At 43.3% G+C, this 17,978-nt stretch overlaps 1 protein-coding gene across 2 annotated transcripts; it reads left to right on the top strand.

The window, feature by feature from the left end:
* Positions 1-705: 705 nt before the first annotated feature.
* On the top strand, positions 706-17,957 carry ccdc80 (coiled-coil domain containing 80). 2 transcript variants are annotated; one of them, XM_020461231.2, is made up of 10 exons: positions 706-987; positions 1,109-2,149; positions 2,527-3,215; positions 3,588-3,950; positions 4,142-4,295; positions 8,441-8,577; positions 11,065-11,216; positions 11,653-11,756; positions 13,992-14,075; positions 16,892-17,957. In XM_020461231.2, the coding sequence occupies exons 2-10, from the start codon at positions 1,441-1,443 to the stop codon at positions 17,209-17,211; spliced, it is 2,712 nt and encodes a 903-aa protein (XP_020316820.1). In that variant the 5' UTR covers positions 706-987; positions 1,109-1,440; the 3' UTR covers positions 17,212-17,957. The 2 variants fall into 2 exon arrangements, with proteins under 2 accessions (XP_020316820.1, XP_020316819.1); XM_020461230.2 differs by having other exon boundaries at positions 706-2,149.
* Positions 17,958-17,978: the final 21 nt, after the last annotated feature.

Genomic DNA, 17,978 nt, shown 5'->3' with positions numbered 1-17,978 from the left:
GATAGCTGATGTTTGAAGTTGGTGAGGGAGATAAAAGTCTCCAACTTCAGCGATTTTTGCAATTCGTTCCAGTCACAGGCAGCAGAGTACTGGAACGAAAGGCGGCCAAATGAGGTGTTGGCTTTAGGGATGATCAGTGAGATACACCTGCTGGAGCGCGTGCTACGGATGGGTGTTGCCATCGTGACCAGTGAGCTGAGATAAGGCGGAGCTTTACCTAGCATAGACTTGTAGATGACCTGGAGCCAGTGGGTCTGGCGACGAATATGTAGCGAGGGCCAGCCGACTAGAGCATACAAGTCGCAGTGGTGGGTGGTATAAGGTGCTTTAGTGACAAAACGGATGGCACTGTGATAGACTGCATCCAGTTTGCTGAGTAGAGTGTTGGAAGCCATTTTGTAGATGACATCGCCGAAGTCGAGGATCGGTAGGATAGTCAGTTTTACTAGGGTAAGCTTGGCGGCTTGAGTGAAGGTTAGGGGCTCATAAGTAAGCTTTTCACTGTAAGATCTACAACTGTTGTATCTGGCGCATGTGACTAATACAATTTGATTTGATTTGTCTTGATGTTACACAAATGTTTGTCTCCTAGATTTAAATTTACTATGTTACGTCTAGTCTATGAGACCAGGCTGGTATAGCGCCACTGCGCCAGCGAGGAGAGTCTGAGGCAGGGCAGGCTTAAAGGTGTCGACATTACTAGCTTCTGTAGTTTAGGTTGGGGAGTCGGGAGAAAGAAGAGGGAGATGCATTTCCCATACAGAAGAGCCACTCTGTGCAGGTTTTCCTCTTGAAATCGGACTAGGTTTGCTATGCGTAAAACGCCCTGCGTTTAAATTGGATTACTTTGATAGTTGGAAAAAACTATATTTTTAAATAATGGTCAGGTCCGAGAATAAAATAACACGGATTTGTTTTCGAGACCGTGCTGTATATCTGTTTACTTGTGGATGTTAAAATGTGGCGTACACTCGGAGTTTATAAATGGTATGACTTTTTTTTCCAGAATTGGCAAAGTCTGCGTATTTTCCTAATTTGTGTGGTTATTTTGAGAGCTGAAATTGGAAGTTTGGATTAACGGTTTCTAAATACCCCGAATGTTTTTCAGGAATTGCTGACTCCGTCAATTGGTGCCTGGTTTGGATATTTTAGAACCTCTCTGGTGAGTTACCCTGTCTGCGTTTTCACGCTTCTCTCAGGTTGATCGCAGGCTGGTGAAGTGGGGTTTGGCTGGTGTTCCACTGCAAAAAGTAAAGGCATGCTTTAAAACACAATAATAAAGTGTTGGCCTCTCTCTTGCACTCTTTTTTTTTTACTGCGCTGGACTTTATTTCTTATTTATTGAACATAAATGCTCTAAAGACGCACACAGGTCCCATGTCCACTATTGGATATTCTTCTCTCTTTCTGGTTGTTTATTGTAACTAACAGTTTACAATAATGCGGGGAGAGTTTGTCCTGGGTCTGTCCCTGCTGTCCCTGCTAGCGTGGGCAGGACACGCCGACAAACAGGCCCACCTCAGACGGTTTCCCTTGCGCCAACGCACCAAACTCAATACCGGGCGTCTGCAGCTCGGCGCAGCCGGCAGAGAGCGCACTGTCGGCGTGGGAGGAACCCGCCCAGGGCCCGGCTCCCCCGCGGTGCCCTCCGGGATCAGCGCCAGGCTTGACGAGGACATGCAGGCGGACCGGGTCTCTGTTCTTCAGCCCAGGACTGGGTCTGGACAGGGCAGGAGAGGTGGAGCGCTGGCAAGGGCAGCAGGGAGGAGGGTAGCTGGGAAGATGGCTCCCCTCCAGTCTGGCATGCTTCAGGATGAAGGCACTACCGCGGCGAGGGCCAGACAGACTCGAATGCCAAGCAGCGCAGGCTCGCCTAACCTCCTGGCAAGCTTTGCAGGGAAAAACCGAGTCCTGGTGATTTCTGCTCCACATGACTCAGATGGTTACTACCGGCTGATGATGACACTGCTGAAGCCAGACGTGTACTGCGAGCTGGCAGAGAGGCACGTGCAGCAGATCGTGATATTCCACCAGGAGGGGGAGATGGGTGGGAAGGTGAGGCGGATCACCAGCGAGGGGAAGGTGATGGAGGAACCTTTGGACAAAGTGCTTATCCCCCGCCTCATGACCTTCCTCAAACTGGAGAAAGGTAGGCTTGGCCCACCTGGAAACATCCCCTAGCCCTACTCCTTCAGTGTTAGCAGATCTGAGAGAATCTCTGTGGGGGGCTAGATTGAACCTGCCATTCAGATCTGTCAACACCTGCTTGGTGTTAGGAGTGGGGGTTATGGGGGTACTTGGTGTGATGTTGGCTATTTGTATGTTTACTGCATGTTTTATGCTGACAAGCAGTGAAAATTAATTTGTGAGGGCAATAACATAAATCTGAGTCTTTACAGGTAAGTTTGGGATGCTTACAGCGTGCTTGGTGAGTTTTTCTCATTTCGGCATGTTGCTTGTGGCCAAAGCCATATTAGCTAGTCTACTTTACTCAGTAAATTAATCCTGTCACCCTGTTCTGTCCAGGTAAGTTTGGTATGGTGCTCCTGAGGAAAACACTGCAAGTGGAGGAGAGGTACCCCTATCCAGTCAGGCTGGAGGCCATGTACGAGGTCATCGACCAGGCACCAATGAGGAAGCTGGAGAAGATCCGACAGAAGGGATTCGTCCAGAAGTGTAAAGGGGCAGGAGTAGAGGGCCAAGTGGGTGGGGGGGGTGGAGACTCAGGGATGGAAGTTGAAACAGGTGGACAGGTAGACCCGACCCCAGAGAGGAAGCCGCCTGCGAGGAAGCCAATGAGGAGACCCACAACAACCACCACCATTGCCACGAGGTCAACGACAATGAGGCCAATGACAACTTCGATAACAACAAGACCCACGACGACCACGACAAAAGCCACCATGACAACAACGAAAGCAACAACCACACCAAAGCCCACAACAACCACAACTAAACGTCCTGTGACCATACAACAGACCACCACCACTACCACCAGAACCCAGAGACCCACAAAAGCCCAAACCACCCCTCACTGGCTGCCTGCCCCTCGGACCACGCCTGAGCCCTATAACCGCAGAGACAAGGGGAGAGACAGGGCGAGGTACCCACCCAAGACCACCACGTCTGGGGACAACCGAACAGACAAGGAAAGGTTGGACCACAACAGCCGTAAGCCGGCCGGAGTGATACCCACCAAAAGGAAGCATGGGAAGGTATGCAGTTTTTTTATTTTACCTTTATTTAACTAGGCAAGTCAGTTAAGAACAAATTCTTATTTTCAATGATGGCCTAGGAACAGTGGGTTAACTGCCTGTTCAGGGGCAGAACGACAGATTTGTACCTTGTCAGCTCGGGGATTTGAACTTGCAACCTTTCGGTTACTAGTCCAACCACTAGGCTACCCTGCCTCCCCAAAAAGTTGACTTATTACATTGATGTTGAGACAGAATGTTGTTGTATGTTGTTCTCTGTTGCTTTTGTGGCACCAGGCTTGATTTTGGTGATCAATAAAGTCCTCTTCTCTCCTATCCTCTCATTTTCTCCTCCCTCCTCTCCTATTCTCTTTTCTCCTCTCTTCTCTCCAGGTGTTGAATAATGAGTATGAGGAGAATTATGAATCAAGCCGGCCCACCTCCAGCAACCCAGAGACAGAGACAGAGGTCAACACAGAGGTCAGCCCAACCAAGAGGGGCAAGGGAAAACACGACAATACTGAGAAGAAGAAGAAAAAGAACAGCAAACCAGAAAAGGCCACCAAGAGGGACAAGGCTGAGAGGAGAGGAGCGAAGGTGGGGAAGGAGGGAAAAAACAAGGGGAAGAAGAACGGAAAGAAGGCGTTGAAGAATCACGAGAAAGAGGCGTACCACAAACCCACCAAGAAGCCTCCGCCTCCTAAGGGTTCCCTGGCATCCTTCCTGGACTACTTTGAGAACAGGAGACGACTTGTGGTAAGTACCAGTGTTTTGCAGCTTGTCTAGATTCTTATCACAGGAGTGTTGCCGAGGGCAGGGTAGTAAAATCAGTCCCCATCCTCTAACCTCCCCGCTGTCTATTATAAACACAATCGCCACAGTAGTGTGTGTGTGAGTGTGTGTGTAACACAGTCTAACCCAGTCTCTTTCTGTGTGTGTGTGTCCAGATCATAACAGCCCCCAGTGAGGAGAGCACAATGTATGTGCAACAGAGGGATGAGTACCTGGAGACGGTGTGTGAGATGGCCATCAGGAAAGTCTCCATCATCACCATCTTTGGCTCTGTCAACTCCACCATGAAGATAGATCACTACCAGCTGGGTATGTACACATCTCTACTAACACACTATTGCAGGAAAGGAAAAGTTGAAGTGACTTTGGGTCCTTGAAAACTCTATATAAATGTAATGTATTATTATTGTTACGACACGTAGCCTGTACAGGACAGAACAGTCCGCATCAGCTATAGTACACTTGAAATTGAAAGGTCATTTCTGATTCAGCCGACGTACCGTAAATGCAGTCTCCGCGAACGTGGGAACATTGCCTTTAGATTTCAAACGAGCTATAGCGCTGAACTTCGGCGATACGGATTTAATTGAGCCCTTAAGTTACAGTAGGTGTCCTGTATTGCTGTTACTGCCCTGTCCTGATATTACCCCTGCTATCCTAAACTCCTCTGATAGAACAGAAGGCTAGCAGGTGTCTGGAGTGAGTCTGCAGCAAACAATAAGAGAGGCTCGAACAATAACACTGTGAGCAGGGTGACACTACCATTGCAAAGACATTTTGGTGAGACACAATGCCAAAGTCTCCTGAGTCCCAGACATGAAAGTTAATGGTGCACAAAGGCTTTCACTGCTTCGCCATGAGTGCTTTGTGCATGTGACCAAATGGATCGGAGGGGGGGCTTTGTGTTTGTGAGAGTCTCACCTTTCCATAGAGGGGGCATAATCATTTATTGGCTAAACCGTTCGATCGCTACAGCCGTTTTCATGAGAAAAAGCTAGAGAGAAACACCTCTGTAGCTTTGCCACCTTCCACCACCGATGCGGAAGTCAGACATCGGCGTTTACAGTGGATTAAGATCCAGCCCATGCACACACTCTAGCTTAAACAGACAGCTTTTGAAGGGGATTTTTTAAAATTATTTATGTATTATGCCTCGAGCGGAGCATGAGGGGGGCCTCAAGCAGAGAAACTATTGTAATATTTGTATATATATATTTATTTTTTATTTTTTATGCCCAGGTCATGAGGCCCCTTGATAATGTGAGACCTGAGGCAATTGCCTCTTCTGCCTAATGGTAAGTCCGCCAGTGTGTATGTGTGGTGTGGGACGATCCCGGCTGAATACCTTCCTAGTTTATCATTGGTGAAAAGGGGGAAGTCTGCTTCCTCTGCAGCTAATGTGTAAGCTAGAGAGTTAGGTCACCTCTCTCTCACACACACACACACACACACGTGTCTTGGGTTAGCTTACATGGCTTATCTTCAAGATGAATTAGAGTCTCCCTTTTGTTGATTTTCTTCAAAGCTACTTATTCAGATGGCTCAAGATTACAAATGCGTCTTATGAGATTTGCGTTGTAATTGGGCTTGGCAAGCGACAATATTTGTAGTTTTATGGAGATTTGAATCGTGCCTCCAGCCTGTAGTTAGGATGTGTTAATGTCAGGACACAGCCCTACTGCATAAAACTTTTTTATTCTCTCTGATTCTACACAACGACATATTCCACAGACGGAATGCCAGAAAGTGATTTGAGGTGATGTCACACACACCCATGTTATGAACCGGATGGTGGTTAGTCTTATGTTCCGAGCATCACTCCAAGGGTTAATGTGTGTTCGTGCGGGTGAGCGTGTGTGTGTGTTCGTGCGGGTGTGTGTGTGTCCGTGTGTAAATGGTCCTTTCACAGCTGTATGCTGGAAAAAGGTTCCCTGTGTTGGATGACATCATCCTTACCTTTGAGTGTAATGCAGACATTGGTCAGTGTGTGTGTGTGTGTGCGCGTGCGTGCGTACGTACGTACAGGGTGCTGTGATTAAGGGCTGTGGGCTGTGTAAGTGGTAGCTACAGTCCCAGCTAGCACATAATGTTCAAGAACCATTTGTTTCTTGGAGTGGGGTTATGGGTTATCCGATAGTTATTTTGCAGACAACCTTCGCACAATGTTCTGGGAATGGTGCAGGATACCCAGATTGCACATAACGTTCTGAGAACCATGTATCTTAGGTGGGAATTTCAGTACTTCAGCATAAGGTTTCCTACAAGTTTCCTCATAGTTCTATTTAAATGAATGTTCTGAAATGGTTTAAAGAACGTTAAGAAACAACGTGCTTCTGTGTGAATTTCAGTACTTCAGCATAACTTTTTCTGCAGGTTTCCTCGTGGTTCTATTTAAAGAAAACTTTCCATTAAAAACATTAGTAACTTTCAAAGAACATTCTAAGAATGTTATTTAAAAACATTAGTAACTTTCAAAGAACATTCTAAGAATGTTATTTAAAAACATTAGTAACTTTCAAAGAACATTCTAAGAATGTTATTTAAAAACATTAGTAACTTTCAAAGAACATTCTAAGAATGTTATTTAAAAACATATACCTGTAAATTCCGCTCTAAGTGTCAACAAAACTCTCCCTATCCTCGGTGTATCTTGTTAAGTGTTTCCAGGTGTGTTTTCCGCGCCCACTTATTGGCCACACCTGATCTTAATGAGTGCTTGTTTCCTTTGAAATTGGTTCCGTTTGAATAGACAAACATGAACAGCTTTGTATCAGTTAAAAGAAACATGGCATGCTAGCTCCATCCTGGTGGAGAAATTGACTATTTCCATGAATAGAGAACAGACGATTGTAGGTTTGTATCTCACTGAGGCTTTGATACAATAAAAAATAAATGGGTTTGCATGATTAATGCCTAAGTTAATGAATTTCCATGTGTCCTAGCCGTGCTTGGAGTTCAGAACAGTTAACACAAATTAAGCTAGCAGTGTTATTAAAAGTCTTATGGAAACATTACCTTCAAATAACTAATCATTTTCGTCATCAGAATGTTAAGAATACTTCTCAAGAAAACTTTCAGGGAACCATAGTGAAATGTTCTCAGAACCTCCTTGCATCCTAAAAAGTCAGGAAACTTATGGCTTCATTCTCAGTACCAATGGAAAACCAAAAACATATGTTCCCACAACTTCCAAGGAACCAAATGTGCCAACTGTGTAAGCTCCTCTAAGCCATGTGATCAAGCCAACTTCCTGCCTGAGTATATTCCTGTTCAGGATAGATAGATGGATCACCGCTTTGCCTTAGAAACCATGGTGCTACAGATACTGTATATGTAAGCCATAGGAGGACGCCATTTGTTTTCTGTAGAAAGGAGGATGGTTGTGGATTGAAAACATCTTCATGTATGTTGCTGTATGTTTTCAAAAGGTGACCAGTTCTCTTTATAGTACAAAGCAGACATGTGGAGTCCTTATCCTCTCAATCACATCAGGAAATATTGGGGTTTAAAAAAGAAATCCTTGTTGTGGAGACTGATGGGTTTCCAGTCAAAACAAACAGTAAGTCAACAAATGGCCTCTGTCATTACCCTCATGTTGAAGACAGCTGTGGTCTTTGGGGTGGGATTCCAATCAAAACAGAGGAAAACAGAGCGAGATCTGGAATGCAGTCTGAGATGCAATCCGGTCTGCCTCAACAAGCATTCGGGAATCAGGAGAAAATTATGGTTGAATGATTTTAACATTTTTTTTTAAGGAATATCCATGTTGAAAGGGAGTGAGACATTCCAAAGAGTTAAAGGAAATAAAAATAAGACAAACAATCTAGATTGGCTTCTTCCTCCTCAGCCATCTCCCTCTCACTCTGTTTGATACAGATTATTGCCAATGTTTGGTAATAGAGATGGCCTCAGTGTGTTGTGTGTGTGTGTGTGCATGCGTGCGCACTCGTGTGTGTGTGTGTGTGTGTCTTCTCAGAGGAAGCAGTAAGCCTAGAGTAAACACACCATTGCCCTCCTTTTGGGTGGTAGATCTATTTTACCTCAAACAGACGCTCGCCCAAAATCAACCGTCGATTCCCCCAGTAGTCCCCTCCTTACCCTACCTCTATGTTTGCAGAACTGAAGAGACAGGGATAGGTGTAACCGATAACAACTAATAAGGCCACGACTCCACCTCTCATAAATATTATGAGGGAAACACGCCTTCTGGTCGTCAGTCATGTGTCAACCCATTCAGTCTCTGGTAGGAAGTGGGATGTCCAATCTCTGTTTTCCCATGACTCTGGTTGTACTATGCAGTTGTTTTAGCTTCCTTATCTGAAAATGCACTCATTATTGTAAGTTTCTCTGGACAGGAGTCTGTTAAATTGTACTAAACAACATTTTAATTGGTTGTCTGTTTCTCAATTTTCTCTCGCTCTCTTCTTTCCCTTCTCTTTCTCTTCCCCTCCCAGAGAACGACAAGCCTATGACGGGTCTTCGTCAGGAGGACCTGGTGAACCAGGATCTGATCACAGAGCTCAGGAAGGAGTTTTATATGACATTTAACGACTTCTACATGGTTCTCACTGACACTGACATGAGAGCCAAGGTGGGTTTTGTCTCTCTCTCTTTTTCTCTGTCTCTCTGTCTTACGAGGCCTGCATTATTTTGCAATCTGGCACACTGGATTGTCGGAGTCCGCAATTTTTGGACCATTCCATTTAGAACTAAAGTCTACAACTCAACCCAACCATTTTGCCAAGTGAGCTAAATGGAGCACAAACACCTAACCTCTCTGTTTGGCCAATTAGACATAGACTCATGTTGCCTGACCTGCCTTCACCATACTGTAAACATCCTGCCGTGATTAAACACTGGTTTAATTCACACATCATGACGTTCTCCCAACAGCTGTGTTTGTGTGTGTGTGTGTGTGTGTGTGTGTGTGTGTGTGTGTGTGCGCGCGTGTGTGTAAACCACCAGGCTGTTTTCAGACGGATTAAACAAAGACGCCAGTGTGCAAGCAACCCTCTAATGCTGTCAGTACAGACAGGAAATTCTATTAACATTACAGGGCACATGGAGGGAGGGAGGGAGGGAGGAGTGACAGGGAATGCAAAAAACAATGAGGGAGACTGTATCCATGGCAGCAGACCCTCACCTGATCCATTAGAAAGTTTGTGTGCCTGTGCTTCTGTGAGTGTGTAATGCTGCATTGGGGAATATCACATTCTGGACTGAGCAAATTTGAGATCAGAATTTTAATGCCCACAGTGTTAAATGCAACACTTTCTTAGTGTGTATATGACTAACACTTTTCAAAGTGTTGATGAACTAAGACCCCAAGAGTGTTGGGTCCCTAACACCATGGATGTTGCAAATTTGGACTTAAATTAACACTTTATTTGGGCAGATGCTGTTCTAATTCCTCAGTGTTAGGGAATGAACACTTTATTAGGGCAGATGCTGTTCCACTTCCTCAGTGTTATAGAATGAACACTTTATTGGGGCAGATGCTGTTCCACTTCCTCAGTGTTAGGGAATGAACACTTTATTAGGGCAGATGCTGTTCCACTTCCTCAGTGTTAGGGAATGAACACTTTATTGGGGCAGATGCTGTTCCACTTCCTCAGTGTTAGGGAATGAACACTTTATTAGGGCAGATGCTGTTCCACTTCCTCAGTGTTAGGGAATGAACACTTTATTAGGGCAGATGCTGTTCCACTTCCTCAGTGTTAGGGAATGAACACTTTATTGGGGCAGATGCTGTTCCACTTCCTCAGTGTTAGGGAATGAACACTTTATTAGGGCAGATGCTGTTCCACTTCCTCAGTGTTAGGGAATGAACACTTTATTAGGGCAGATGCTGTTCCACTTCCTCAGTGTTAGGGAATGAACACTTTATTAGGGCAGATGCTGTTCCACTTCCTCAGTGTTAGGGAATGAACACTTTATTAGGGCAGATGCTGTTCCACTTCCTCAGTGTTAGGGAATGAACACTTTATTAGGGCAGATGCTGTTCCACTTCCTCAGTGTTAGGGAATGAACACTTTATTAGGGCAGATGCTGTTCCACTTCCTCAGTGTTAGGGAATGAACACTTTATTAGGGCAGATGCTGTTCCACTTCCTCAGTGTTAGGGAATGAACACTTTATTAGGGCAGATGCTGTTCCACTTCCTCAGTGTTAGGGAATGAACACTTTATTAGGGCAGATGCTGTTCCACTTCCTCAGTGTTAGGGTATGAACACTTTATTAGGGCAGATGCTGTTCCACTTCCTCAGTGTTAGGGAATGAACATTTTATTAGGGCAGATACTGTTCCACTTCCTCAGTGTTAGGGAATGAACACTTTATTAGGGCAGATGCTGTTCCACTTCCTCAGTGTTAGGGAATTAACACCTGTGGTGTTACCGTAACTATTTTTTGTTGTTCTTTTAACACTGTAGGGTGTAAAGCCTTATTTGCATATTTATTTTCAAGAGTGCCACTCAAGTTAATTTTAGAGGTACCTGTACCACCCATGACTGTGTTTGCTAGTGACAGAGACATGATTGTTGCATTCGATGGCTTTCAGTCCCGTAGCTTTCAGTGAGTGCCTACATTTATATTTTATCATCAAAATGTAATTATTTATCACAATAAATGACTTTTTTTGACTATACCATACTTCAACATTCAAGTTTCACCCTAACACAGTTGTCTGAAACTCCTGGTTTGCTGGCCACATCAACAAGTCATATTATGCTGGCTTCCAAAGTGTTACAGATTGGATTTGCTTAGAAACATTTGTTATTTATCTTTGTGTAGTATAAGATCAATTAATCAATCATTATGCATGCAGAAACATAGATATTAAAACTATTCTACAAAGCAACCTGCAACAAAGCATGCTGGAAAATATAATGTCCCATGTCTCTTTCACTCTGAGAGAATTAACGGAAATGAACGCAACAGTCGAGTGACAACACCAATCCCATTTATTCACCGCAGGCGGTGTCGATTTCAATCCCACTGGTGTTAACCCCACTAGAATCCGATATAACACTCACAACACTTTTTTTGTTTGTTGATGATGTGTGTTTGTCCCTCTAACAGCAATCCTACGAGGTCCCGATCGCCATGAAGGCTGTGTTTGATTACATCGACACCTTCTCCTCTCGCATCAGAGAGATGGAACAGCAGAAGAGAGACGGAGTTGTCTGCAAGAAGGAGGACAAACCCAGATCACTGGAGAACTTCCTCTCCAGGTAGTGTGTGTGCACGTTACTCTTGCTGATGGCTGTGGCAGCGTCTGGAATTTTAAACAGTCATTAGCTCATAACCAGTGAGAACATTGTCTCAAACCAGGCAGAGGTCTCGTTGAGGAGGCTGTGGTCAGAATTTGTAGTCAACATGAATATTCACACTAAATCACCTGCACCACAAATTCAACAGTTCTTTATGAGCTAAACTTGGCTCTGATGGTGGACAGCATGCGCGAGCCTGTACTTCTAGTACTCTACGTTAACACATTGTCTTGGATTGATTGACAATTGACTGTGGTTTGTTGCAATAGAGACTAAATTCCAGTCTGATGACAGTGAGCCAAAGGGTCTGGAGTTTGGACAGAAAGTGACTTGGTTGATGACATGACTGAATAATCTTCCTACATCTTTCATCCTAGTTCCGTCTTTGGGTTCTCAGGTTCCGTTGGAGGCGTCGCCTGTTTGTAATCTCCGCCCCCAACGATGAGGAATGGGCCTATCAGCAGCAACTCTATGCACTGACCAGCCAAGCCTGCAACCTGGGTGAGTATAAGAATGAATTGTTGATTTTATTATCATATTCCTTAAACAATATTTATCCCATCTACAGGAAGTGACTAGTCTAGTGTCTAGGGGTTGTTACACACACACACAGTGCTCCCTGTGGTTCAAAGTTTGTGTAAATCATATTAGATTTACAACAGCCTCCACTCAGAGCCGATCTCATACAGAAGAACATTAGGCTCTCTATCCATTTGTTTCATTTCAGATTGATAGGTAAACACATACTTTAGTAGTCATAATAAAAGTGTTGGCAGTCACTGAGATTGAGGAGGACCATTATAATTGTTTCTCGCAGACATGTGCATACGCATTCAGGGACAGAGACACGCAACCACACAATTGATGAGGGAGAATATAACACATTAGATCTGGTAAAAGATAATACCAACAAAAAGAGCAAGAGAAAGGCCATACAGTCAGATAGGATTTTAGGTGGGGGGGGGGGGGGGGTTTATGTGTTATTTCATAGTTTTATTTGTTATTTCATAGTTTTGATGTCTTCACTATTATTCTACAATGTAGAAAATAGTCAAAATAAAGAAAAACCCTTGAATGAGTAGGTGTGTGTCACGCCCTGACCTTAGACAGCCTTTTTTTTATTCTCTATTTGGTTAGGTCAGGGTGTGACTTGGGTGGGCAAATCTATGTTTCTATTTCTTTGTTGGGCTAGTATGGTTCCCAATCAGAGGCAGCTGTTTATCGTTGTCTCTGATTGGGGATCATACTTAGGCAGCCCTTTTTCCCACCTTCAGTTGTGGGATCTTGATTGTGTTAGTTGCTGTGTAGCCTGCAGAACTTTACGGTCGTTTATCTTTTTTTAAAGTTTTTTTTTGGTGTTCATCAAAATAAAGAAAAATGTACGCTTACCATGCGGGCGTAACAGTGTGTCCAAACTTTTGACTGGTACTGTATGTCAGGCTAGGAATGACCATGCAAAAATGTTTTTCTGGGATGCATGAACAAATCAAATCTAACTTTATTTGTCACATGCGCCGAATACAACAAGTGTAGACCTTACCGTGAAATTCTTATACTGGTCTGTAAGGGCTTACTTACAAGCCCTTAACCAACAATGATATTTACTGGGATTTCGATAACAACCTATGGCCAAATGTTCAAGACAGGCTTGATTTCTAAATGTAATCAAATGAAAGAAACAATGTTTAGCAAGTATTAGTTTATACTTGATTACATTTAGAAAGCCTTTCATCACACATAAGATGGAAATTATGGACATTTGGGTAGTGCAAGTGTATTGCCTAATGTGAAAACAGTGTAATGTACTGTAATTTAATGTTCTTTAGCATACTACATTCAAAGGGACATTTTGAAACATGGGTCTTAAATGTGTTGCTACTGGGTAAACTGGTTGGTAAAATAACTACATTGAGAAGATGTCATTATGTTTCAACCAATGCACTCATATTTTCGGTGTGTGGTGAAACATGCCTGCAGACAAAATGAATGCACAATGAAAGGTTTTGAATGTAAGACTGGCTGTGTTACCAGTTTGGAGTTTTGTACTAAGAGTTTTGAAAAATCACCACATGAAAATAGCAAAGTGATTTAAAAAAACAAAAAACAATCAGTGGTGCACGAGAACTTCAGTATTGGTGTTAATAACCAGAGTTGATTGTGAGTGTGTCAATACTCTGTGTAGAGTGAAACACTCAACCATGCACACCATTATCATATTTCCCAGCATGCTCTATTGCAGGTTGATTTTCAGAATTGTTTCTTTCAATATCTGTGTTTTTGCATGTATATTGATTGGTTGATTAATCTTAGACTACACAAACATAAATAACATACATTTTTCTAAACGAATCAAATCAAATTGTATTAGGCACATGTGCCGAATACAACAGGTGTAGTAGACCTTAAAGTAAAATGCTTACTTACAAGCCCCTAACCAACAATGCAGTTAAAAAAATACCAATAAAGAGCAGCAGTAAAATGGCAATAGCGAGACTATATACAGGCTGTAACGGTACAGAGTCATTGTGAGGGGGCACCGGTTAGTCGAGGTAATTGAGGTAATATGTACATGTAGGTAGAGTTATTAAAGTGACTATGCACAGATAATAACTGAGAGTAGCAGAGGCGAAAAAGAGGGGGTGGGCAATGCAAATAGTATTTTGTTGTTCTAATGCGCTATTATGTCCTCTCTGCTGTTTGTTCATCTATGTGGTGGTGGTTTCCATGGTGACCCAGGCCTGAGACACATCTCCATCCTGAAGCTGGTTGGCATGGAGGCAGTGGACCAGGGAGGAGTCCTAGAGCTCTATCCAATCAATGGTAAGAACCCTGTTGTCTCCACACCACCTATATGTACAGTTGAAGTCGGAAGTTTACATACACCTTAGCCAAATACATTTAAACTCAGTTTTTCACAATTCCTGACATTTAATCCTAGTAACAATTTCCTGTCTTAGGTCAGTTAGAATCACCACTTCATTTTAAGAATGTGAAATGTCAGAATAATAGTAGAGAGAATGATTTATTTCAGCTTTTATTTCTTTCATCACATTCCCAGTGGGTCAGAAGTTTACATACACTCAATTAGTATTTGCCTTTAAATGGTTTAACTTGGGTCAAACGTTTTAGGTAGCCTTCCACAAGCTTCCCACAATAAGTTGGGTGAATTTTGGCCGATTCCTCCTGACAGAGCTGGTGTAACTGAGTCAGGTTTGTAGGGCTCCTTGCTTGCTCAATTTTCTATAGGATTAAGGTCAGGGCTTTGTGATGGCCACTCCAATACCTTGACTTTGTATCCTTAAGCCATTTTGCCACAACTTCGGAAGTATGCTTGGGGTCATTGTCCATTTGGAAGACCCATTTCCAACCAAGCTTTAATTTGATGATAATGATGATGATAATGATAATGATAATTTAACTGATGTCTTGAGATGTTGCTTCAATATATCCACATAATTTTCCTGCCTCATGATGCAATCTATTTTGTGAAGTGCACCAGTCCCTCCTGCAGCAAAGCACCCCCACAACATGATGCTGCCACCCCCGTGCTTCACGGTTGGGATGGTGTACTTCGGCTTGCAAGCCTCCCCCTTTTTCCTCCAAACATAACGATGGTCATTATGGCCAAACAGTTATATTTTTGTTTCATAAGACCAGAGGACATTTCTCCAAAAAGTACAATCTTTGTCCCCATGTGTAGTTGCAAACCGTAGTCTGGCTTTTTTATGGCAGTTTTGGAGCAATGGCTTCTTCCTTGCTGAGCGGCCTTTCAGGTTATGTCGATTTAGGACTCGTTTTACTGTGGATATACAGTGGGGCAAAAAACGTAATACAGGTAACGAGCGGAGGACAGAGGAGCCTCTTGAAGAAGAAGTTACAGGTCTGTGAGAGCCAGAAATCTTGCTTGTTTGTAGGTGACCAAATACTTATTTTCCACCATAATTTGCAAATCAATTCATTAAAAATCCTACAATGTGATTTTTCTGGATTTTTTTTTCCTCATTTTGTCTGTCATAGTTGAAGTGTACCTATGATGAAAATTACAGGCCTCTCATCTTTTTAAGTGGGAGAACTTGCACAATTGGTGGCTGACTATATACTTTTTTGCCCCACTGTAGATACTTTTGAACCTGTTTTCTCCAGCATCTTCACAAGGTCCTTTGCACTTTTCGCACCAAAGTACGTTAATCTCTAGGGGACAGAACGCGTCTCCTTCCTGAGCAGTATGATGGCTGCGTGGTCCCATGGTGTTTATGCTTGCGTACTATTGTTTGTACAGATTAATGTGGTACCTTCAGGCATTTGGAAATTGCTCCCAAGGATGAACCAGGCTTGTGGAGGTCTACAAATTGTGCAAAAGAGGCACTGAGTTTAAAGGTAGGCCTTGAAATACATCTACAGGTACACCTCCAATTGACTCAAATGATGTCAAGAAGCTTCTAAAGCCATGACATAATTTTCTGGAATTTTCCAAACTGTTTAAAGGCACAGTCAATTTAGTGTATGTAAACTTCTGACCCACTGGAATTGTGATACAGTGAGTTGTGAAATAATCTGTCTTTAAACAATTATTGGAAAAATGACTTGTTGTCCTAACCGACTTGCCAAAACTATATTTTGTTAACAAGAAATTTGTGGAGTGGTTGAAAAATGAGTTTGAATGACTCCAACCTAAGTGTATGTAAACTTCCGACTTCAACAGTATCAAACTGCATACGGGAAATGGCTGTATGAAGATTAAACCAAACAAAACAAGACAAGTGGAAGGTCAATGGGGCTGTATGTGTTATGTTTAGTTTAATCTTCAGTTCATACAGCCACGATGTTGAATTTCGGATGTTGTTTTATTGACACAGCAGGCAGCTAGGCCAGCCTCAGCCCTAACTCCTGCTGTCTCCCCCAGTCCAAGTCCCTATCGCCCAGCTGCGTCTCCTGTATTCTCTCCATGCTACCTGTTTGATGTCTCCTCTGTGGTAGGGGACCCAACCCCCAAAAACTTGCTGATGCTGCTGCCTACACCACACACACGGCCCTCCATCCATTCACCCCTGACACGCAGACAGCTCCTGTGGCCGGAGTGTTAGGGAGGAGATATGTAAACCCTCCCTTTAATTTCTCTAGCCTGCCAAATAGTTTTCTTGTGTGCTCTTTATGGACTTTTCCTTTAGTGATGGGTCGTTCACGAACAAACAGCTCTTTGAAAATTGTACTTGCATATCATGATGTGTGACATAATTGCAGGCAACATTCTAGGCTTTACATAATGGATTTGGTATTTTTAAGCACTACTGAACAAAGAGCTGTTTGCGAGCTAAATAAAGGTCTCTTTTAGCCAAACGGACCCGGAATACCCGTCAATGCTTTCCTTGAGTGAAGGGGTAGTTTTGCAGGGGAAGATGACGGGGCTGGAGCAGAGGCGCTGAATTTAGCGGAACCTTCAAAAGACAACGAAATGAATCCACAAACATTTTCACATTAAATGGATAATATGAAATTCAATTCTTCCATAGCAGTATTAACACAAGCTAATCCTTTCTAGCTCTAGAGAGGCAGCTTGGCCATGGAGCGAGAATGCCTCTTAAGTCAAAGATATCAAACACACCAAAGCCTATTGACTGACTCTCTCCCCCTTTCAGGCAGCGCCACGGTGGAACGTGAGGGCCTCTCGGCCGCCTTGGTCAAAGACATCCGCAACTACTTCCAGATCAGCCCAGAATACTTCTCCATGCTGCTGGTGGGAAAGGACGGCAACGTCAAGTCGTGGTACCCGAGCCCCATGTGGTCCATGGCCAACATCTACGACCTGGTGGATTCCATGCAGCTCCGCAGGCAGGAGATGGCCATCCAGCAGTCACTGGGCATGCGCTGCCCCGAAGACGAGTACGGGGGCTACGGATACCATCACAATGGCTACGACGGTTACCAGGACGCTTATCACCAGGGATACGGTTACTAAAGGGGTCGTTGAGAGGGTGTCAATAGTCAATAGTCTATCAGCAATGATATGGTTACTAAGGAGTATGTTGCCTAATCTCAAAGATGCTTTTTGATGGCCCTTTGTAGATTTGAATGGATCAGATAGGTGTAAGCAAGCCCTCTGGTAGTCTAGATGGGATTGTCACCATGTTGCTTGAATCAGATCTACATGTTAGCAGTAAGTATCTAGGGCCATGGGAAAGGGCATGTGTGTGTGTGAGGGGCATGGGTATAAACTTTGTCTCGCCTCCTTATTAGTGGATTGTGTTTTCAGGAAGTTTATGCACAGGGTTAAAGGGGTTAGCTCTGTACTTCCTGGTTTTGTACTAGAAGGAAATAAAGGATTGGATAGCGATGTCATCAATCTCAATCTTTCTTTATATCAGTCTTGTTCTTGTGTATTAAGAATTACAATTGAAAACTTTTCAACATTTCACATTTTCCATCAGTCTACTTCAATTCCATTCCTGACCAAATGTTAATTTTCACTTTCACAGTCTGGACCTTATTGTAGATACAAGCGTAAAGATACGTCAAAACTTTTGTATTTATTGGATTTATTATTTGAGGCGGTTTTATTTGAGGCTATCAAAATCAGAGCTATAACTGTCTGTTTCTAAGATGAATTTTCAACTCGTTTGTAAAGTTTCCTGTTGCTACACATTGTTCTTATTTATACTCTGTGGTGCTTTATGACAAATAAAACTTTGTTTACTATCAACAGTTTCTCGGAGTTAATACACATCT

Source organism: Oncorhynchus kisutch, linkage group LG26 (assembly GCF_002021735.2).
Source record: "Oncorhynchus kisutch isolate 150728-3 linkage group LG26, Okis_V2, whole genome shotgun sequence".
NCBI classification, from domain to species: domain Eukaryota; kingdom Metazoa; phylum Chordata; class Actinopteri; order Salmoniformes; family Salmonidae; genus Oncorhynchus; species Oncorhynchus kisutch.
This window is presented reverse-complemented; position numbering and strand designations above follow the sequence as displayed.

Coding starts and splice junctions, on each gene's coding strand:
- ccdc80 (XM_020461231.2), top strand. CDS start 1,441: ATGCGGGGAGAGTTTGTCCTGGGTCTGTCCCTGCTGTCCCTGCTAGCG. Junction 3,951..4,141: donor AGAACAGGAGACGACTTGTG/GTAAGTACCAGT, acceptor GTGTGTGTCCAG/ATCATAACAGCCCCCAGTGA. Junction 8,578..11,064: donor ACACTGACATGAGAGCCAAG/GTGGGTTTTGTC, acceptor TCCCTCTAACAG/CAATCCTACGAGGTCCCGAT.